This window comes from Chlamydotis macqueenii, chromosome 3, assembly GCF_036417535.1.
Source record: "Chlamydotis macqueenii isolate bChlMac1 chromosome 3, bChlMac1.mat, whole genome shotgun sequence".
NCBI classification, from domain to species: Eukaryota; Metazoa; Chordata; class Aves; order Otidiformes; family Otididae; genus Chlamydotis; species Chlamydotis macqueenii.
This window is the reverse complement of record NC_141558.1, coordinates 121,668,667-121,692,120: the sequence shown is the minus strand read 5'-3', so window position 1 is coordinate 121,692,120 and position 23,454 is coordinate 121,668,667. Positions and strand designations below refer to the sequence as shown.

General features: G+C 38.7%; 1 protein-coding gene across 3 annotated transcripts in view; it reads left to right on the top strand.

Moving 5' to 3' along the window:
• The window catches only part of PLCB4 (phospholipase C beta 4), a 209,709-nt gene that overhangs the window by 175,954 nt on the left and 10,301 nt on the right, over nucleotides 1-23,454 (top strand). For all 3 annotated transcript variants that reach the window (XM_086744781.1, XM_086744782.1, XM_086744783.1), the window contains 5 exons: nucleotides 1,187-1,236; nucleotides 1,364-1,429; nucleotides 9,210-9,325; nucleotides 13,728-13,803; nucleotides 19,377-19,552. In XM_086744781.1, coding sequence (XP_086600907.1) covers nucleotides 1,187-1,236; nucleotides 1,364-1,429; nucleotides 9,210-9,325; nucleotides 13,728-13,803; nucleotides 19,377-19,552 — 484 coding nt within the window. The remainder of the gene's footprint in view (nucleotides 1-1,186; nucleotides 1,237-1,363; nucleotides 1,430-9,209; nucleotides 9,326-13,727; nucleotides 13,804-19,376; nucleotides 19,553-23,454) is intronic.

The window sequence follows — 23,454 nt, the reverse complement described above, 5'->3', positions numbered from 1 at the left end:
AATTTTGCTACCTAAAGAGTTTGCCTACCTCCTCTCTGCCCTCCTTTTTTTTTTTTTTCTTTTACAGCATCATAACTGAAAATGTATTTTCCAGTTAAATTCACCTCAAAAGGCAGCAACTCGTTTTCAAGTCAGGGGAAATCTTATAGTCCACAGACACTATTAATAGTGCTTAACTAAATATGTTTGGAGTATATTACTGAACAACTGCACAATATTTTTGTGTAAAAACTCAGAAAAAAACCTATGCATTACAACCCTCATTGACATTTTTATTAATGATTATGATTATATTTTATTATATTATATTTTTATTAATCATTATATGTAGGGTGTGCTTAGTAGTTAAAAAATTCATAATATGTCACAAAAATATTAAAGCATAAAGATGAAATGAGATTTATTTTTGTTTGTGTTGCAGTTAGTGTTATCAAAATATATTTTCATTCATCTAAGTAGTACAGTTAGTCTTGTGTGATAGATTTGCTTGTTGTACTGAATTTTCATTAGAATTTCCACTTCTTATGATTTTGTGTTTCTCCTCCATTTTTGACTCTCCTTTAGTAGTGGAGTATACTGTTGCCCCTTTTCTCATAGCCTGGTATTAACCAAAATCAAATTTCACCTCCACTAACATGCAGCCTGCTGGTAAATTTTCAGTCCCACAATTTGTGTTTCAAATTAAGGAGTAGTAGTATACCTAAACTCACTTAATTCTTTATGTAGTCATGTAGAATCTTACCCAAGAATTATCCCTCCCTGAAATGAGTGATGCCAGAGCAATCTCCAGCTATGAACCGCAATTCAGAAGTATGCATGCTTCAGTTTTAATGTACATAAATGGTTTGCTGTGCTTTTTCTAAAAAGGAGCTTTTTCAATTCTTAAATGGCTGTGTTTTGACACTTTAGTCCAGAACTGTAAGAGATTAAAATACACTCATTGATTAATTTATTTTTTTCACAAGGCAATTGATTGAGCTGTGCATTTGAAAAATAAATTAACTGTATCTTTGCTATATCTTGATGAATAATTTTCTCATTAAGCTGCGATTATTTTTAATGTTGTAGAAAACATTTGTTAATTGCTAACTTAAATGTCACTTTTTGTGATAAAACTCAAATTAAAGAGTATGATATATACAAGTATGTATGAAGCTTTAGATAAATTGTATGAATACCTTCCTAGGTATAGACCTTATTCCTCAAGTGAAGATAGAAGATTTAAAGCAAATGAAGGTAAGTTTGGATAGAAGCTTTTCAAAATATGTTCCTAATTGTTTGGGGTTTTTTTAAGTAGCCAGGATTTTATCTGGTTACAGTCAATATGACGACAGAAAAATTGATCCAACTTATCTCTTTGTAGGCTTACATAAAGCATTTAAAGAAACAGCAGAAAGAGCTGAATGCCTTAAAGAAGAAACATGCAAAGGTATGATCATTAAGAGCTCGCTGAGCAACACGCTCCAACTGAAAAAGGTTGCAGCGCTCACTAGCACAGACAGCTCCTAATTAAATTGTAGGGAAAAACTAAGGAACAGTAGTTGGACCACCAAGAAAGGCATATGTGTTTTAAATGTACTGAAACATGCTCCAGTAGGCAAATTTTGCCTTTAGCAACCCTTTGTATGTCTCCTTGAGTTTCGGTGTGCGTTTCTTTGACCCATATAAGCGTCCAAAGCTCATATTTTTCACATAATGATTTTATCTAGCTCCCTCTTGCATGACATATTGACAGGCACCTTGGGAAAAAAAGGCAGCAATGATGTGAGAGGGTGCTGCATTGAAGACAGGCACTGGAGAAACTGGAAAACTGCCAGAGAGAAGTGCAATGTGTAACTGAAAAATTAAATGCCCTATTCCTCCTTACTTGTGTCTGTGTTATCCACTATATAGTCAGCTTTTTGCTTGGTACTATGGCAGCGATGTCCCAAATGCGTACAACACTATCACAAATACACTTTACATCAGCAAATCACAGCCAATTTTCTCCTGCCCTTTCTCATTATAAAACCATTACTCTTGTTACAGAAAGAGGCATAACAAGTGAAGAAATTATCTTAAATTCTGAATTTTGGCAATATGCACAAATCCATTCTGGGTTTTTGGGGCAGTTATTCCATTGCTCTTTTTGATTGCAGATTTCTTTGCAGGTCTGGCATAATGTAGGTGCCTGGTTATTTTTAATATCAGTCTTTGTGTTTATTTTCATTACTTGTTTGAGTGTGGGACTCTACGTCTGTACAATGAAGTATGAAGAACTTGCTTTCAATAATTGCCACTTTTGTGGGGCTCTTAGTATTAAAGATAGTATAAGAAAATTAAATAGTTGCATTTCAGACTCCGTACTGACTCTATGCAGAAGGCAAATTAGTGATTTCTCCATTTTGGTGTTGTGTGGAAAGGCCATGCTGAAGAAAAAATGTCTGTCATCCACACTTCTGGGCACAGTTTCTAGACCTTCATAAGGCTGATCTTTTAGGGGGCTTCTTGTTTTTAAATACTCCTTTCTCATTCATTGGATAGCATCCAGCAGTTTGCTGTAGCAGCTTTTTGCAGATGAAAATGGTACCGTAGTTGCATAGAAAACAGCCATACTGAATGATCTATGTCCATGATATATGTGATGCGCAATAGCGTAAGGATATCTTAGCCAAGACTGTGCTTGCTAATGTTAAAAAATTGATCCATCTCTTCAGCCTTGCACTTGCTTTCTCTAATCTGAGGAAAAAATTGCCAGCCACAACCTGAAAATGCTGTGTACTCAGAAGGGCTTTTAGCATTAGCTCAAGCACAGCTATTTTAGTTCTGAGCCAGCCTGTGTCCTGCTGGTTTTAACTACAAACTGAACAAATCCAAGTCTCTCCTAACAAGAAAGTGCCTGCCTAGAGCATGCCTTGCTAAAGGCTCCAATAAGGGCAGCTTCCTCAATTTGGAGAGGAGAGTGTGAGCAGATGAGCGTGGCCATATCAGCTCACAGGTGATCTGAGGGAAGTGCTTGGTGTACTCATCACTGGTTTTAATGTGTTTTATCAGCTGGGATGGAGCAGGAGAGCTATGCAGTTAGTTATCCGTCATCAGCTTGAGGAAGCCTGCGTATAAAGCAGAATGAATTTAGAAGTTCAAGGAACAGGTTGGCTTTCATTTATCCATGGACACTGTAGAGATATGAAAAAAAATAAGTAAACAGAAGAGGGATTTGTTCATGTTGTTTATAGAAGGAAAAGTCCAGTACTTCTCCATCTAAAGTCAGCCTTGAAAAAGTCATTATGGAAAATGAACACATGCAAGCGTAGGAGGGAGAGCAGGTTGAGAGGAAGGAGCTCTGATCTAAGCAGTGTAGGAGCTAATCTGGTACCCTGGGCAGAGCTGGCTAAGGAAGATGGCAGCAGTAAGGGTCTCTTACTGATGGCATCCACTCAGTGTAGAGAAGTATTAGCAGCTCCGCGGACATGCTGGCTGGTGGAGGCAGGTCACTCTGTATGAAAACACATCAGCCCTGTTTTGTCAGGGTATAGAACAGCTACAGCACCACATTTCCAGATTTATACAAAAATTGACTGGTGCCAGTCTTTTCAGGATGCAACACTCTCTGTGTATTTCTTCGATGCTATCTTTTTTTTTATTTACTTCTGTTCAGTTTTTCAGCCATTTTGACTGCAGCAACACAATAAAATTCTCCTAACAGCCCTCTGCATATTGTCAGTAATTTGTTTTTCCTACGTGGCATAGCTCCTTACAACTGTAATACCCTGTATACGTACACACAGAGACATTTCATACACTGTGACTTCGCTTTTTGATGGCTTTGTTATTAATCTGGTTTTTTTTAAGAGAAGGATATCTGGGCAGGTGCAATCTTCACTGTTCTTTTTTCACTTTTGTGTAGGAAAAATAAGACTTCTAGTTAAGTAGGATAGAGACCATTAGATTGTCAGAAAGACCACTGTTCTTAATATCATCATTACTAGGCAACCGGTCTGTGACTTTTAAAATTAAATTTGTCCATTCCCTAATGTCAGATTAGTAGCTTGCAAAAAAAAATGTGGAGTTCTGGATTTCACAAATGCAGAGTTTTGGATTTCACAAAGTCTATGAATAGTTAAGAGTTGAGATTTCACTCAGATTTGAGAATCATGTAAAAAGTACATATATAAAGCTCTGTGAAGACAGGACAGTGCTTTTAAAGAAATCCTGAAGGATTGTGAGGGAATAATAGAGCAATCAGAAATTAAAGACAGGACAAGCTGTATTGAGTGTCAGTATTTCACAGGGAATTTAGTTTCAGAGTCAGTGTGCAAGTGGTTTGTCTGCTTCAGAAGAACCCATTCAGTTCTGCAACAGAACTGTTGCCTCTAGTTTTTTGAACCAAATCCTCTCCTTAGTTTTTGGCCTGGCTTTGAAGGAAGAGAGAGTTGAAGGGTAGAGGGTGCATATTCTGCAGGCTTGTTTAGTCTCTAAAAAAGTAAGTCTGTGTGAATATGACTGAGGTAACATTGTGGTGAAAAACAGATGCTTGTTTTTGCGGGCAAAGATGATGGTCAGCCCATTTGGTTGCATTATGAACTGGTTTCACCTAACAGGGCATTCTGGATCTGGAATGAGACAGGTCACCATGAGAAAACAGTGTAGGTTTGCCAGATAGGCGAAGAATATGGGCTGTGATTCTTTAAAAACTGGAGGAAAAAAAAGTCAAGCAGTGGGAAGCTAACACAGATTTCTTTGGTGATACCATGAGAAATACAGTATTCTTAGGGGACGGATGTGTTGCAAGGATTATAGGTAAAGTAAATTCTTTGTTGTCTGTTGGACAGTGAGCAAAGTTGGCCCTATGGGATGGGACAGGAAGAGGGGAAGAGGGGAGAAAAAAAAAAGAGTAAGTGTCTCTGTCAAGAAATGAGTGAGCTTTCTCAAGAATCCTCACCTTCACAAACAGAGTTTGGAAAAAAATATCAGTTGTAAAGAAACAACTGTCAGCATTACCTTATTGCTTCAGGTTATGGAGGTGCCATAAGAACCGGTGGGATATGAGAAGCTGGTGCCAGCCCTTGGGATTCTGTCTGTGTGACAAATTTGCTCACAGTCGTCCTCTGTCACTTCAAAGTAGATGAGCAGCTGTTGCGAGGAGTTTGAAACTGTTGGCCCGTGTATGGATTGTGTTCCTTTACATCATCTGTAATACTGCCATTATTTAAGGGGCAGTAATGCAGTAGTGGCCAGATCTTGAAAACTACAGAAAGCAAGAAAGAGATTCTGTCCTTCCTGAGTCTGTTTAAAGTCCAGGCATGTGAAGTGCACCTTTTGGAACCACTAGACAGGACTGCCAACAAGCAAACCAGAATACTTTTGTAGTGGCACTTATTTTGCAAGCTATCAACCTCTGATGCTGTGTAGTATTCATTTTATTTGACTTTTGAAGAACAGTGGCAAATTAATGTAATTATGACCATTTAAAAAAAAATTCTATGTTAGTAATAACTCTTTCTTGACTCTTAGGTCCGGTAACCTGTGGTTTTGCTGATTTTTAAAATAATATATCTGCATATTGCAGAATTTTTTTTCTTAAACAATGCCTTCACAAAAACACCTACACTGGGCAGCTTTTGAAATAAAGTATTTCCTGCCTGCAGTCCCTGGAGTAACTTTAGTCTGCCACTATGAATATTACTGTGCAACTGCAGAATGGCTGATGTGTCTGTATGATGTCCATTGGTTTATATCTTTTTTTTATCAAGTTAGATCTTGAGTACTGTTTGGGTAAATGATCTGGGGTAGCATCACGGGTAGATGGGCTGTGAAGGCAAGAAGATGTGCGTATATGAGAGTCTCAGTCACTGGTTTTGTCTCTTAGCAGCCTGCTTCTCTGGGCCCTTACTGGATGTTAATATTTTGCAGGGATGTCACATAGTTTTTGTGCTTCTTGGATTAGACAGAAAAGGAAGGATAGTGAGGGATTATCATGATATATTCTCTAGCAGTCAACAGCACAACAAATGATTAAAGGTTGCCCAGAGAGGTGGTGGATGCCCCATCCATGGAAACGTTCAAGGCCAGGTTGGATGACGCTCTGAGCAACCTGATCTGGTTGGAGATGTCCCTGCTCCTTGCAGGGGGGTTTGGACTGGATGGCCTTTGAAGGTCCCTTCCAACTCTAACCATTCTATGATTCTGTGATCTATAGTTGTGGTATACAGTTCCAGCGGTTTCAGACACAACAGTGATAGTCACAAGTGCCTCCTTAAGGAATTTAATATGGGCATAGACAGTAACTAGAATGGCATAATTACCACCCAAAAATAGAAATCTCGGAATTCATCTCCTGCACATTTATATTGCCATTGAATAGATGTACTGTTTGAAATAAAGACTAGTAAAAAAAAGAACATTAAAAAAATCTCCATTTCACAATGCAAGAGCGACAGTACAAAAGGCTAAAAAGGCTATGGGAATCTAGATTAATGAAGTTCTACAAAATGGGCTGTTCATTTGGAAATTATAGTTTCTTCTTCTTTATTTCCTCAGTTTTGTGTTCTGTAATGAAAATCCTTCAGGCTTCAGTTTTCAGTTGTACACAGGAGCATTGATATTGCTTTAGGGAGATACCAGGCAGGAATAACAGTCTGTGTCATAGGAACTTACTTCCTCTTCTCTTCAATAGAATGAATTGTGATTTCTAACCACCCCCACCCACCTCCCCCCCACGTCTTTAATGGAACTGTGTATGATTCCTTACTTTTTTTTTCTATGGATTCTTGCTGTGATCAATTACGTGGCCTCTCAGAATCCTGGCTGAACTGTGGCTTCAGTTTGTAATGTAGTCCTTCAATGTAATTTGTGAATATATTCATGTACAAGGTGTGTGAATTCAAACTGCAAATTCAGTGCACTTGAAGAAATCATGAGACCTAGCTGAGGAGACTTTTATCTGCAAACATATTCTGAATCAATCAGGTTACCACCTGAAACTTTGTTTGCATCTGAAAACATAATACACTGAGGGTGTTTACGATACTACGAAACCACTCGTGTTTCTTAGAATCTTGACAGAAGTTTGGAACGTAGAAGTTTGTGATGAATTTTCCTTTGAGCATAGATAGACAATCAAACTCACATCAGGTAACCCATTTTAAATAGTGTTCCAGGGACTGAAGGTCATATACATCAAGGGACCTCTGGTAGGGAGTTGACTCCTACTACTCTTTGTGCCTTGCATGTGGAGGTTGTTAATAGCACATCTTCCTCTTCCAGCTCTTTTTCTATTGTGCACAAACAAATGCATGTTCCATGAACTGAATGGGAAGAAGGACCAGGGAAGGAAATGAGGGGGATATGGTCCACAGTAGATCTGTTTCAGATACAAGGTAGAGTTGTGTGCTAGTAGCAGTAGAGCGGAGTCTGCAGAACATTACAGTGGGTTTGGGATGAAGAGAGAAGGCTTAAATCATGGTTGTCCTGAGGGAAAAGCAGGGATTCTAGCTCTATGTGATGATATGCCCTCCCAAGTTATGCAGAAATGTCACGTGTCTCATGCTTTGCAATGCTTGCCCTTAGTCTTTATAGTGAGAATTGTATTGTGCTCATCTAGAGGAGAGCAGGTAGTTTGAGAGATGCTCTCAGTCACTTCACCTGTGGATGGCTAGTGCTGCCAAGCTTATGTCCTTCTTTTCACTGTCCGTATTTTTTCCTACCTGTTTAGTCAGTGTAAATACTCCCTGGCGAAGCTGGCATGTTTTAATATTGATAGAGTCTGTTTGTTTCCCCTTTAAATCCTCTGTAGAACAGAAAATTCCATTCCCCACACTAAATACAAAATTTGGAAGGTGTACGTGCTCCCCGGGGAACTGCGTGGCAGATGTTGGAGTGCTTGAGTACAGCCCAGGGCTAGATTTTTAAAAGCATCATAACATTTGTATTAATGTTTTGGTAAAAGGGAATGTAAAAGTCTTTAATTAGTATTTTTAGAGGAAGAAACAGTGATAAGGCAAACACAGGTGTATAGAAAATAATAACAAAGGGCAGTAGAATAGCGAGGGTAGAATAAATGCAAAATGAGGTATAAAATGAAATAGAGATAAAGTCCTGGAAGAAGCCATATTAATTAATGCAAGGCTTTTTGTCACAATTAGATAAAATGTGAAGCAATTGCATATTAATAAAATAATGTAAATTAACAAAAAAAAATTTCTTATTGTAATGTAAATTCACTATTTAGTGCTCTCTGTGGTAATTAAATATTTGCATCGTTATGAGTAGCTGTTCTGCTAAAGGAGAATACGAAGTCAAGTTCAATAAAGAAGTGCTAAGTGAAGCGTGTTGTTTCGGGTAAGTCTTGTAATGTGGAGGAACTGTCTGTATGCTAGACCCAAGTGTGTAATGTGCGCGTTAGTGATTAATTTTTTTAATTATAGGAACAGTTTTTTCTTCCCCTTCCATAGATAATCTCCTCTGCCACTTCACCAGTGTAAATCACATAATTATAGGAGTGCCAGCAGGTTAGCTGTTGATGTCAGACAGCTCACAGGTAGCCCTTTATGTTCAGTTTATCAGTATGTGCTGTATTGTTTGGGGGGAAAACGGGGGCAGTGGTTATTTACAACAGTCTGCATGTGTAGCTGAAAATTGTATTGCACAGGGAGCTGCTCTGCAATGAGGTGGAATTTCTTAATGATGAGATTGCAGCTGTCGTTAGGGGTCATGGGCCAGATCTTCAGAATGTCAGTTGTTAGTGATTTGATTTTTAGCTGTTGTTTGGACTTGGAGCTATTTGGCTATTTGATTTGCAGTGGCCAAGGGGCTAGCACTGTGTTCAGTATGAAACACATAAAGGAACGGGGAACTGGGCTGAGTTTTGCTCTCCTGCATTCAGAAGTTTTGAATTATCTGATCTGAGCTTGTAAATCTGATTTTTTACATTGCACTTAAATGGACATTTATTCAAAAAGATGAAGCTTTTTCTCATCATTCTTTTGTTGTAAGGTAACCATATACCGTATTTTTAAGGTCCGCTACAGATTTTCATTTTTTTTAAACAAAGAATAAATGTTTTAGTGCTTATGGTGGAATATCTGGAACCTTTAATACCAGATGGCTAAATAGATTATATTCCATTGTCAAAGTTATCTGTTCATACACTGCACTGATATTTTTACACTGTAAGAAAACTAAACATTAAAAATCCAGCAACCTAATTGTAAGGTCCTACTGTTTTCCAGGAGCACAGCGCTATGCAGAAGTTGCACTGCACACAAATTGACAAAGTAGTGGCACAATATGATAAAGAAAAGGTCTCATACGAGAAAATGTTAGAGAAGGCAATCAAGAAGAAGGGGTAAGATATTATTTTAATTTTTTTTTTTTTTTTAGACTTAAAGTAGATTTCATGCCTTTGTGATCTGGAATAAAACATTTGTAGAAGGTCATTTATACGAATGAATTGCAGCTTGAACCAGCATCCTACATCAAACTGAATATGAGTTGCTTGAAGGCTCTAGCAATGGGGCATAAATTACTGTACTCTGCCTTCCTCTAGTCTTCTACTATCAGAGTTTGAAAAATAAAAGCAAGGGAGTTGCCTCAGACTTGTGTTTCTGTGGTCTGATGTGGTCTCACTGCGTTCCCCAGGGAACACTGTTGTCTTCAATGAGAGTACACCAAAGCCCTCAATAGCTCCCATGACGAGAAAGAAGCAATTATTTGATTTTGGGAAAAAGAAGTCTTCTAAATCCTGAACATTGTAGAATAATAGAGTTTTGCTGTGCTGTAAAGTTGAAATTTCTTTTTTAAAAAAAACCCTTCATATTCTCAACTGGGAGAACTCAATATTACTCCTTTGGCTTGAGTGAAGCTGTTTTGGTTTGCAGTAGCAGGCGACCTGTGTGAATCTCTTCATTGTCCCAGAAAAGTTCCTGGGATATACTGGTAACTTTAAAATCTCCCCCTTGTACTCCCATTTGGGATAATGTGTAATCTAGCAGCAGTGCAACACCTCTTCACCTTTCACCCTGTGACTGGCATTTTATCGAGACAGTGGTTTGTACTGTACTACTGTGACCGAAAGCAGGAATTATTTATTTAGCTCTATATAAAGTGATGCTAATAGTTAGCCTTAATTTTGTATTGTTGTCGTCTGGCAACAACAGCTGGCAACCAACTCACTCACTGAATGCTGAGCATAGATGCTCCTTTGGCATTGTGTTCTTCCACAAATACTTTTTGTTTTGTAAATTATTTGGAGTGACCGTGGTTTTAGAGTGTGCGTGTTATAAACTTGCAACGGAACAGAAATAGAACTGTCAGAAGTAAACAAGGTAAGGTGATTTCCCCTCACTGAATTATGAACAGCTCACAAACTCTTTAAAAAGCTCATATTGGGGGTTTTTGTACCAAAAAAAAAGCACCCAAATACTCCTATTCTAAATAGTTCCTTGCAAAAAATGGGTACTTCTCCAAACAGAGAGGGATCGACTACAGGAAAAATTAATTTCATGTGGTTTTGATTCAATTTCCATTTAATATAGGACAGCAGAAGGTTATTTATTTAGCTGGATTTATAATTACAGTCAGGGTATTTACTACAGTGGCAGTGAACTAAGCCCTGGACGTTGCACCATAATTATTGTGGGAGGAGAAGGGCTTCACTGTGCTTTGGTATTTAAGAATCTCATATCAGAAGAGTCATGAATCAGTATTTCGGTTGAAGAAACCAGTGCCTCTGCCTGTCTAGGCAAAACAGCAAATGATGGTGTGTCAGAGAGTTAAAGGTGGTACTGGCTGTCTCTGCACAGTAAATAGTGGAAATGCTTTCCAGAGTAACCCCAAATGGGACAAGTATAAAAGTAGTTGATAATTTGATTCCCAGTTTGAGATCACTTAACTGGCTGCTTGCAATGTCTTTTCTTAATTTTATAACACTTCTCTCATGGGTGCCAAAGCCTTTATGATAGTTTTAAAGTATCATTAAAAGTTAAAAAAAAAAAAAAGTTGGAAGTGACTGCTCCAGAAGCAGATCCAATACACAGCCCAAAACTGTTCCTCGCCATGAACTTTAGAGCTCTCAGTCATCTAACAGCTCTTCAGTGTTACAAGAATAACTGTTGGTTTCTAATTAACAACCAAATCAAAATCCAGGATCAGCACAGACTTTTCTGTGAAAACACTTTTTAATTCCATATCAAAGTGTTTTAAGAGCTTCCTTCAGGGTTATTGTGTATGCAGCCCTGGAAGCCCATTCAGCGAGGTAGGTACGCGCTTCTCTTCACCCCAGCTGTGCAGTGTATTTAAGGACATGCTTAAAAGTGAGCACATTGGTTGAGACTTAAATACTTTATTCAACTGAAATGATCTGATGAATAAGGGGTCCTGTGTTCCGTGAGTACAAGACGTGTTCCACTTCCTCGGCTGTCATTTTGGAACTTCTACAAGCAATAAAAGTTGTAAAAGAATGTGTAAAATGTGTTTTTAAGGCATTCATGTTGAAATTGGTAGATACTTCCTGAAAAAAAGGGCTTTTTGATCGATGTATAGAAGACTTTCTCTTCTGATTTTGTTGGGCGGGTTTTTTTGTGGTCCATTTCTGCCACATGGTGGGACAAATGTCAACTGCGTATTGTTCAGCAAAGTAGGTTTTTTTACTCACATGCTAAGCTACTGACAGATGGACAAGATTCTGCTCCCTGTGCTGTTTCTGTTGTACACTTCAAATGCTTAGAAATCTTAGAGAGGCTTGTGGGTGTACGTATGCTTATGTTCCCACTCTGAAACGAAGTTGAAGGCATATAAATATCCTCCTGATTTCTCAGGATTGTCCAGAAATTCAAGTGTATGTGTGTGTGTGACCATGGACCTGTGGCATTAGGTTGGGCTGTCCCTGGGTATTTATTCCCAACCGTGACTCGATGGTTTAACCATGGAGGATGCCACTACAGTTGGGGACAATTCTCGTTATGTCCAGCCTGGCTGGAAGTTGCCTTGAGGTATAATGAAAGCTGCATTTCCAGAGACGGGATGAGCTGGTTGTTGTGATATCTGGGATTCTGAAAAGTCCAGTGATTGAGCCAGTTCTACTAATTTGGGATAAAATATTTTTGATTCACCTAAGAAGCAGTCTCTTTTGTAGTGTATCGCAAATCATATACGAGTCATAGTCAGACTCTGATCACAGCTACCCACATGCGTAATCAAAGACGCTTTCTTTGCAGCTGTTTCTTTTTCAGGTAGAGGTAACTGTGGTCAGAACCTGTCTCTATGCCTTTTTGTTACTTCCAGAGTGTCAAATGAGTGTTAGAAATCTCTGCAAATTTGTTCTTGCTATGACTAGAAAATACATGACTAGTCCTCTGGTGGCCCTTGGGAACACAAGGCACATCACACTACTATTTTCAGTAAGGGCTTTCCTTGTACTGTTCGATAAACTTTTCTGCTAATTTCCATAAGTTTAGCAGTACTTTGATATTAAAATAGGATTTAAACTTGTTAAGAGTTTCATAAATCTCCTTTTCTAGAGCAAACATAGATTAATGTTACTGCAGTCAAGCAATAACCATTCCTATTAGGGCCAGCTTCAGATGATAAAATGAATGTGGCTCCATCCACCAGTGGAGTGACACCATTTTACATCAGTGGAAGATCCGACACAAATATTACGGTGATGTTAAAATAGACTCCTCTCAATATATTCTGTTATTCCAGACAAAAAAAAAAACCAGAGACTTCCAATGTGTGAATTTGTATTCTGTTGTAAAAACCCTTCACTGCAAAAAAAAAGGGGACAAGAAGATTGGTAAAGATGGAGCTTGTCAGCCTTCAAAAATTTATTGACTTTGGTGAGACAGTAATTGAAATTCCTGTTGTAGCTGCAAAGGAAGAGTTTTCCTGTGCATCTGTCCGTCCCAGTGCTCAGCCCAGCTACTTGAATTTAGTGAAGGAAATGCTGTGGTTGAGAGGTAGAAGTCATCTATCTCCTGTCCCACAGGCATGGTCAGGGGAGCTTCACCAGCTTGTTCCTTAGAATCGTGCACTTCTCCTGCACTGAACAAGCTTTGCAACTTGCATTCAACCCCACCAACTTTACCCAAACATAGGCCATGCTGTATTCAGGTTCTTGCAGGAGTGAGAGCTGTCTTCAAGATTTATTGCTTTCCAAGTCATCTAAGGTATCTCATGGCTTGGATTCATCCACATGGGTTGGTGTGGTCTGCAAGGGTAATGAGCTTCTTTACAACCCATTCACTGCTGTTTTCTCACAGACGGGTGCTTACACTTTCAATAGGCGTTCAGATTTACCATGCCCAAATTGCCTTGTGAGGTAGTTATTCAAATGACTTCTTTTTCTCTGCCTCAAATTTTAAGAAAGTAGCAAAAATTACTCTTAAAACAGAAGATAAAATCATAACAAGGCAATGAATATGCCTGTAAGTTTTCAGGCAGAAACTGGTTTCTCTTGGTATTTTAAGGCTGGAAAAGGAACCGAGTACCATAAATGGAGATGCTTGACGCATCCTCAGCAACAGAATAATTGCTGGGCCAATCTAGAATTAATCGTGTGATGTTTGAATTGAATGATCATTAATCCAACAATATTTTGTAAGTTGTGAATAAATTGCCAGAAGAAATGATTTCGTTCCAATACACTGCAGCACTTCAACATCGATTAACATTTTAATTAGTAAGAGCTGACTGAATGGGAAGATGTTTAACTTGTGGCACACATTTGCAATTTTCCTTTTTTTTAGAGGAAGTAATTGTCTTGAATTGAAGAAAGAAACGGAAATTAAAATTCAGACGCTAACATCAGATCACAAATCTAAGGTAAGCAAACAGGCAGTTTTAACATATGCGACATCTGAAAGAGAGATTTCGAGAGCCAAGTGGTAGTTAATTTTCTTGGAAGCATATGAATGATTTTCAGTGATAATAACATGTTGAAAAGAATGGGAGTAATCGAGTGTCTAAAAGCGTTCTTTAAAAAAATTTTTTAAAGCAGCGTTGATTTCCGGCCCTTTTAAACTTATTGAAGAAAGTGCCATATTCATGCCTCATGAAGCTAAACTGGTCTTTTGTGTCAGTTCTAGCTAAGCAAAGAGACAGATATATTCTGTTTGAAATTTGGATGCTAAATGCTTTCTCAAAATATATACATAAAGACGTTTCTTTTTCATTTTCCCTCATTGTCACCATGGACAACACTTGCTGGTCTGTCTCTTAGGGAAGGAGGAGTCCAAGTTGGTCTTATAGAATCATAGAATGGTTTGGGTTGGAAGGGACTTTAAAGGCCATCCAGTCTAAACCCCCTGCAAGGAGCAGGGACATCTCCAACCAGATCAGGTTGCTCTTGAACCAAATGTCTCTTATTTCTAATTTTTTTTTCCTCCATTGCTTAGTTGTGTTGTTTTCTCTGAGGTGCTGGAGAATAAAAGTTCTCTGAGAATCAACCTCAGTTCATTTGAAAAAAAAACTGCTCTTAAGCTGTGATTCATGGCTCACATGGAGTGGCTTAGAGCTGCTTCTTCTGTACCTCTGTACCACTACTATGCTTACTGCCTTCATATTTCCTTTGAAAGTTTTATCTACCACGTGTTGACATGCTTTCAGGTTTCTGAAAGATATCCAAACTAGAGGGTGGTAGGTGCTCTAGAAGACACATCCATGTACAAAATTATCTGGAGGGGAAAGAGTACAGGAGACTAATCACAGTACAGGAGAGTTACTGGAAAAGCTGAAACATGTGAAAAGAATTAGACAAGTGTAGAAAATACAAACAAAAGCAGCCACATCTTGGAGACTAGAATAAGATAATTTTAATATTTTCTTCTAATTGTATTCCTTGATATTATTATTTCATGTGGAGAAGATCCTGGTTTTCTAAACAAGGTTTATTTCTTGTTGCTGCCTCCTCAGCCAGAGATGTAGGAAAATCCCCAGGAATAAAACCTCGTATGCTGTCTTACCTCCCTATCTCTTTCTCCTATGGGAAGTCCGGAACCATTTCCTTAAATAAAAGCAAATTTGTTGACAACTGAAAAAAAAAAAGATAATTCATTAATTTCTTAGTGAAATAAACTCTCTGAGGAGCACTAGCTCCCTATCATCCAGACATAATCTCCAAAACTCATTTGAAGTTATGTTTTGTAGAAAATTCTTTGCTGTGATCTCTGCCTCTCACTTGTGTCATCCACAGGCTGGAGTTAAGAGGTGTGATTTGTACACAAGGGACATTAATCTTCCAGATCCAATAAATGTGACTCATGTTTTCTCTTTCCACAAATGTATGCAGTTTCTGAGCTCTGTTCCTTTTAAAATCCTGCTTTCAGACTGGTTCCCTTCAATTTAATCCATACCTGGAAAAGAGATTGATTTTTGTCCACTCCCATGTCAGGCTTTAGGATGACATTTTTAAAGCAGACTTAAATGTAAGCTCCTTTGAAATGCCAAGCCTGTATGTTGGATAATTCCCGAATAGCTCTGCAAGTCGTCTACCTCTGTGGTTTTCTCTAGGGCAGTGATTTTCGGTATCTTGCTCGCCATGGTTCCATCAAAATTGTCCAGGTTATGTACTGATTTTAGTATTCTCACAGACTTCTTTAGTTTCAATTGTCGTGTGTGGGCCCTGCAATTATTCCCAGAGATCATTCCAAGGTTTGCAAGCAACGAGTTGGAAAACAGTGCTCAAGACCATAGGGAAATTAACTTCTATCTTAGATGAAGGTAGGTGCAACTAAATTAGATTGAATTCTGAGATGCTGAATGTGTTACACTGATATAGTGGGAGTTCGATTAATTAACAGTTGTTCAGCATTTCTCAGCATTTGGCCCCCTGATTTTGGTATCAGATTGTACCGTAATTCAACTTGAATTACAGCTCACGTCTTCCAGTGCAACTCTGTGTCACAATGTTCATGTAAACTTCTAGCACCAAAGAGACCTTTTCATCTACAAAAATCTTCCTGTCATGAGGAAACATCCAGCCCAAGTTTGGCATAAAATATTGAAATTAGATCTGAATGTTCCAACATGTACCTCACACACAATTAACCTAGCAGATGCAAATTACTCCCCTGCATCAGAAAAGTAGGTCCCAATATCAAGCAGGCAGAGGATGAAAAGAAGATTACTTCAAACATTATTCCTGCTTGAACTTGGTGACTAAACAAACATCTTGCATATATGCTGCTCGAAAGAAAGTTCTTTATCAAGATTTTAATTAGTCTCTGAGGCCCACTGTAGGAACAGATGAAAGGACAGGATTGCAAACACAGTCTGTAGAACAGGAAAGAGAGAAGTTAGCTAATGGGTGTTTTTCTTATCCTTTTGGATAAGCAGCGGTACCGTAATAGCGGAAAGTAGGACAAGAGCACAGGCCAGTGAAATGAAATAGTCATTTTAACTATGATGCTAATAAGTTGGAGAAAAGCAGGGATGTACACTGAATTTACTACATCTGAACTTTGAAGCGTATCACAGATCTGCAGCAAAATTGGATTTCAGATTATTTAGTGGTCTTGAGTTCTAAGGTTGTCTGAATCTGAGTCAAATTGGGTATTTCAACCTGGTGTTTGGCAAATCCCTTACATCGCTCTCATCGGGTTCTGTCTTGCTCCACCTGAAATGAGACTTCTTGCTTGCAGGACATTTAAGAAAATAAATTTTCCCTTTCTCTCCCACCCCTAGAGAAAAACTGATTTTACAAGAGCTGTACCCGCTTCTTAGACTGCATGCTGATTTTGAAATTAGTAGAACATCTGTCTGTGAACGCAGACTTTGAAAAATCGTTCTTACGTCCTGTCTTCTCAGGTTAAATACCTGAAGTACTGACGTGCTTTAGTCTCCTTGCAGATTTCTTCTCTGGGAGTTGGAATCGATGATCCTTACAGGTCCCTTCCAATTCAAGATACTCTATGATTCTGTTATTCTTTGGTATCGGTGCACCTGAGATCTTGGATTCCTGCCTTTGTGTTTCTCTGTAGTGTATAACATCAACCGTTTAAAAACAACGATCACATTATTCATTTGCAATGAGCCCTTGAGCATTAATTTCTCTGCATTAGTTTGGACTTTGTAAATGCTCCTTGCACTTAAATCACAAAATATTTGCTTTCACCGTGGCTTCCACTATTTATACACTTGTTTGTTTCACTGTTTGTTAAGTCACAATTCTTTTTTTATTGCAAAGATCATTTTGCGTTTCCTCTGCAAGCGTAAGGGGGCTGTAAATAAAAGCAAACTTTTATTTACAGGAATACCTGCCTGTCCTTTTAGGGCAGTATAAAACGCTCTTACTGTGACTAGGAATCAGAGCCGCGTGTTGGCTCCTGTGCCAAGATGTGGGGTACACAGGTATGATTTGCTACTGACTCTGCCAGCTGCCTGGGTCACATAATAGCACTTGTCTTTTAAAAATAGTCATACTTTCTAGCATTGTGGCCAAACAATGAGTTTTCTTACTATGTGGTCCTTCTTCAGCTGTGGTCCCAGTTCCACCCAATTACTTAGGACTTTGGATCTACCTTTACCTTTTTTTTCCAAATCACAAATGGAGCTGACTCCATCTGGAACCGCTGCATGGAAAATAAAGAAAGAAAGAATGGATTTTCACAAGAACTTCAGCTGTGACTGACTTCTAGCTCTCCTGAAGTCCACTCTGGGTCTCCCTGGGGGTTGATAAGCCAAATGGGCTAACTGAGAGGAGATTCATGCAACCTAACTGACATGTCTAGTTGCTTGAGAGCCTGTAGATACGAGAGAGGCATTTCCAGACAGTGTTCAGATGTGATGTTTTGAAACTGCTCACTTTTTTGCATCAGCAATAGAAGGAGCTTGGACTAAACTTGGTCCTCACTTAATTGCCTTAGGTGGGTGCCAGAGCTCAGCTGGAGTGTCTGCCCCTCAACCTGTCAAAAACTCCATCTGAAAAATGAGTGACTCTTCCTTACCAACATCCAAGCATTTATTTTGACTAATTTTAAAACTGAATCCTCATGTTTTTCTAGCTCTGAAGGCAGTACTGCATTATGAACATCTCATTAAAGATACTACTCCCACTATAACTGCTCCACATCCGCCTAGTAGTACACTTACCCGCATGCACAAAAAATAAGCGTGACTCATTTTGCTGGAGGTACACTCACTCCTAAAACACCCTGACGGATTAGGCCTATATTAGTTGTACCGATCTCCTCCCTCAAAATGCTTTTGTTTTTTTCTGACAGCTGCAGGAAACTCCAAGTAGAAAACTCCATGTTAGAAAATTACTAGCTTTTTTTTTTCTGGTGGGAGTCCAGCTTTATTACACAACATGAGCTCTCTGCAGGAGGGCCTTGAGAGGAGCATCTCCAGGGCAAAATGGAGACTGGGGCTCCTAAGGTCCCCTCTTCTTTCACCACATCAGTGTGTGCAGGAGAGTGTTACGCAGAGCCCACGTGTGGGCCCACACCTAAAATACTGGCATTGGTGTGTCACTTTCTGAGCAATACAGTGGCAATTTTTGTTTTGAAGAGTAACGTTTAGCTTTCACGGATGACCCAGATGCTATTAGTTACCATAGTAGCGGTTGAAATGACTACCTGAAAATAGGTTTATTGAGAGGCATATTTTGTATACAATTTATGGAAAAGTAGGATAGCATGTCAAAATCCCCAAAGATAATTATTAAAGAATAATAAAGTATATCTTTCTATTAGCTTCTTTTCTAAATCATTGAGTGCAATATATTATTATAATAACAACTCTGGTGGTTTAGACTTCTTCATATTGTCTGTTGGGAACTTTCCAAAACTTTAATCTCATTATTCTTGTGAGTCTTGGGAGATAAGCATGAGAAGAATGCTTGTCAGATTCCCTGCTGACTTAATGAATATAAAACAAAGATACATCGCCCATCTTTAGATTCAGGTTGTATTAAATGCAGGATTTCTCTGTAAATGCACTATGTTTGTAAAACTGTCTCCCCAAAATCAAAGACTGTATTTAAGCACTCAGAGAAATCCTGCTTGCTAGGTTTTTTCCATTGTTAATTGCAATACTTTTAATATATCTTTTTTTTTCTTGGCAACCAAAAATGTGAAACTGTTTTATTATTAACTCAGTGTTAGAGAAGATTTTAAAATAACAGTAGTACAGTCGAGCATAAATGCAGACAATTTTTTCAGGGCACTTTAGATAATAGAGTCCTAATAGTAGTTGTTGTTTTACATCTGTTTTTCTGATACACTGTAGTGTGCTCAGTGGCTTCGTCACTCTGTGAAGCAACTTAATTTTTCACAATATAGCTGCCTTCTTTATGATCTTTTTTTATGATTGTCTTTACATCATCTTCAGCAGCAGTAATAGTTGATCTCCTAGCCTATCTGAGAACCTCTAGCAAAGCTGCTGTTACTTCTCTGCAGGTCAAAGAGATTGTGGCCCAGCACACTAAGGAGTGGTCTGAGATGATCAATACACACAGTGCTGAAGAGCAAGAAATCCGCGATTTGCACTTGAACCAACAGTGTGAACTACTGAAGAAGCTGCTGATTAACGCTCACGAACAACAAACGCAGCAGCTAAAATTCTCACATGACAGGTGAGTAGGGCAGCGCTACCTGATAACGAGGCCTTGGTTTATGTCTGCTTTGTGTAATGATTTAGTTACTTGTGTTGATAGCTCTCCTGTGCTGCTGTCAAAGATACTGGGCGGTATGCGTGGTAGATGTACAAGAAGTGATCATACAAGGTTTAGATAGATGCAGGAATGAGCTTCTGAGCTGGTTTGGATTATCTGAACTTCATTAAAGACAGTGGACGTGATGAAGCAGTGGTAGTTTGTATCAACTGTGGGTTCATCTTCAGTTCGGAGGCTGGAAACTGAGAAGTATCAAATACAGAAATATCCTTTGGAGTTGCAGTTGCGGAGGCATGTGTTTCTAGCATTAGTGACTGTAAGAAATATCCATGAAAAGTAAGATCATAAAAACAATGGGTAGTGGGCTAAGGTACATTAGACTGATTTATTATCTTCATACAATATCTTGTAATCACTGGGAATGCAGAAGATACTGCATGACACTACTGTCTTCTTGCTTTTGTAATTAACCACCCTGCCCATTTGAAATTAAATACACATCTTATCCACAGTGTTAAAAATGGCAGTAAGTAGAGGAATCTTTTTTTTATGCTATGATCTATTACACAAAGCAGCCTAAAAGCATATGAATGCAATATGTGTGTGTACATACATATATATATTCATACACATATGTATATGCCTATGTAATTGTCTTCAGCATCTTTCACATAAAAAGCATGGGGAAAAAGGAATAAATACGTCACATTTGAAGAAGGAATGGAAATGATTTTTTAAATTCCTGAGTGAAAAAAAATAGCTTGTCTTTGCATCAGAGAGAACACATGCTGGGACCTGCAAGCTTTCCGTCCAACAGAGAATTGTCCCAGCAAAGGCTTTTAGCGAGCTCATCTTTATGTTAATCTCTGTGTTAACCCATGTATTCAAGCTGTCCTGCAGTAAATACCCTGTCAAAAAATGAAGTCCAAAAATTGTTGAATTATAATACAAATACATCATTCTAAAGACGCTAGCCAGAGGAAAGTGCAGTCCTTGGCACTGTATCTCTAAATCGTACCTCGCTGCTTCAGCCCAGAGAAATCCCATCACTTTGTTTTTAAGAGTCCTGCTTTCTGTCCTATTTGAAATTCACTACAATGCTTAGAAGATAATTTACTAATGTATAGACTATTTGTGGACTAAGACTTTTTTCCCCTCATCTTTTTGAAAGTTTTTGTTTTCTGTACGTATTTTCTCATTCTCATAAATTTGCTAAAGGCTGTCATTGTAGGCAGCTATTATAACTACACTAGGACAAGGTTTGGGGGTTTTTTAAGCTTTTTTTCCTCCCATAGTTTTTGGTTTTGGGTTCAGAATGTCTCTACATTGTTTAAGAAGCCTTATATAGTTTCTTGTAAATGGTTCTTATATTCTTATTAATGGATCTTGCTCCCTTGTTAGAAATCATTTGTGTGCAGTCCGTGTGTTGTTCTATTTTCAGAGCTACATGGAACCGGACTTCAAAATCTACATCCTGGTAAATACTGAGAACTTTTTCTTCTCAGCTGTTCCAGGAGTAACAACCTTCAAAATTCCTTCTGCTGTAATCATTGCAATTAGTGTGTTTCTGCTTATTTGGGAGTTTGTGTGTAATCCCCAAATGTGCAGACTGGGGACTTTCCTGTTGAAAACAAATTTAAGTCTATGTCTGAATCTATTAATATTTCAGAAGAATTTGGAATGTGAAATATTGACATGTGAATAATAATAGCCCAAAGAGACTTTACACTTAATCATTTGTTAACTTTTTAATAAAATATATTGTGTGTAGGACTATGTATACACTTATCTGTATAGGTGTAGGGAATAGCCAAGAGACAATTCTGGTAACCATAGGAAAAAAAAGGATCTATCTGAGAGCAGCATGGGAGGTGGACCGTGCTCTCAGCATGCTATTCGCGCTGCTTCCCCCTCTGTGAGCTGAGGTAATGAGTTTGCTATCACAACAGAGGACACAGGGCTAGGAGGAAAGATCAGCAATCTAAAATGATGTAGTTATCTGCTGCAGAGTAGATACTTTCGCTCCGTGTGCAGTACAAAAAAACAATTACGGTTTGTGCTTTGAGCTCATTTAAAAACAAAGCAGAAGACAGCAGATACTCTAAAAATATGAAGCTTATTGAACTCCAGGGGTGCTGTGCCCCCTGCCCCCCCAGACTGGGTTAGCTTGACTGGCTTGGATAGAGTGAGCTTGCAGCATTTCAGAAACTGTGAAGCTGTTATTCACAAGCACTATGTGCTCCTGATAAAATAACATGAGAGAGGAAGAAAGATTGTATGTGGGGTTTGGGATTTTTTTTTAATAGAAGAGATTTTTAGTCATTCAAACAATACTGGTGAAACAAAATAACGTGCTAATGCACTTTAATGTCATCTAAATATACGTATAAATTCCAAGGACAGACTTACAGTCTTGAAGTTAAGTACCCCTTTAAAAGACATGTTTGTATACATTTCAGAGTTGTAGTCAGTATCATGCAGTAGAATCATAGAATCACAGAATGGTTTGGGTTGGAAGGGACCTTCAAAGGTCATCTAGTCCAACCCCCCTGCAAGGAGCAGGGACACCTCCAACCAGATCAGGTTGCTCAGAGCCCCATCCAACCTGGCCTTGAATGTTTCCAGGGATGGGGCATCCACCACCTCTCTGGGCAACCTGTTCCAGCGTTCTACCACCCTCAGTGTAAAAAAATTTTTTCCTAATATCTAATCTAAATCTACCTCCCTCTATTTTGAAACCGTTACCCCTTGTCCTGTCAGAACAGGCCCTGCTGAAGAGTCTGTCCCTGTCTTTCCTGTAGGCCCCCTTTAGGTACTGGAAGACCGCTATCAGGTCTCCCCAGAGCCTCCTCTTCTCCAGGCTGAACAGCCGCAGCTCTCTCAGCCTGTCACCTGTAGGTGATCAGGAGTTACATCTTGCTGTTCACGTAGCGTATTTTTCAGAACTTCTTGTCTTTACCATCCTGGCTTACCTAGTGCCTCCAGTTAAGTTTGGCTACAGGCATCACCACCGCTTGTGAGCGGGAGGGAGTTCTCTAATGGTGGCATAGCGCTGCCAGCCAGGGCAGCGCGGGCTGAACCAGAGATGACATGAAGACCCACACCAGGCAGTTGAGCAACGAACTGGCACTAAAACTTTGGCCCCATCTTTGAGAAGCACTCTTTTCGAAACAAGGAGTGAGTGGTCTCTACAAAGTGCTTCTTGGTGATTTTAAAAGGAAGATAAATTTTTTTGTTTCTTCTGTTAATCGTACCTTTTATTTCCTGCAAGCGGTAAAAACGCAACACACCCAGAAAGACCCAACAGCCGTACAACTCAGCTAGCTTATAGTTTGCAGAACAGAGAAACAGTTTCGTGTAGACGTGTTGGCTCTTTCAGCCATATCCGTGGCCAAAGCCTCGTTATGAAATCATCAGTGATACACGGTAGTCCTCTAATCCTCTTAACATCTTTCACACTGAAATTGTATCTGATGCAAATAGGCTAAATCAATTTGAACACCTACACTTAACTTTTTTTCATATCCTTGAACACAGTAATAAAAATAAATTATTTCAGTACTGCTTTTAAGATAGCGTGCTTGAAAATTACTTCAGATTCAGTATAGAAAATAAAAGCTTTTATTTGGGGAAAGGACTGTTGGAATGAAATGTGCTCTCGACACAACAATTTTTAGAACCCAGTCTAATTTTTGCTGTGGTACCTCTGCTTTTAAATCTATGTTCAGGAAATGTTTCACCTTATGAACTCTTGGGGGAAAAAAAAAACCCACTGCATTTTTTTAATAAAAATTTTAAACTGTGGGAAATGTAAGTAATGGAATAAAATTTCCTCATGCTACTTAAAAATTCATGTCTGTTAG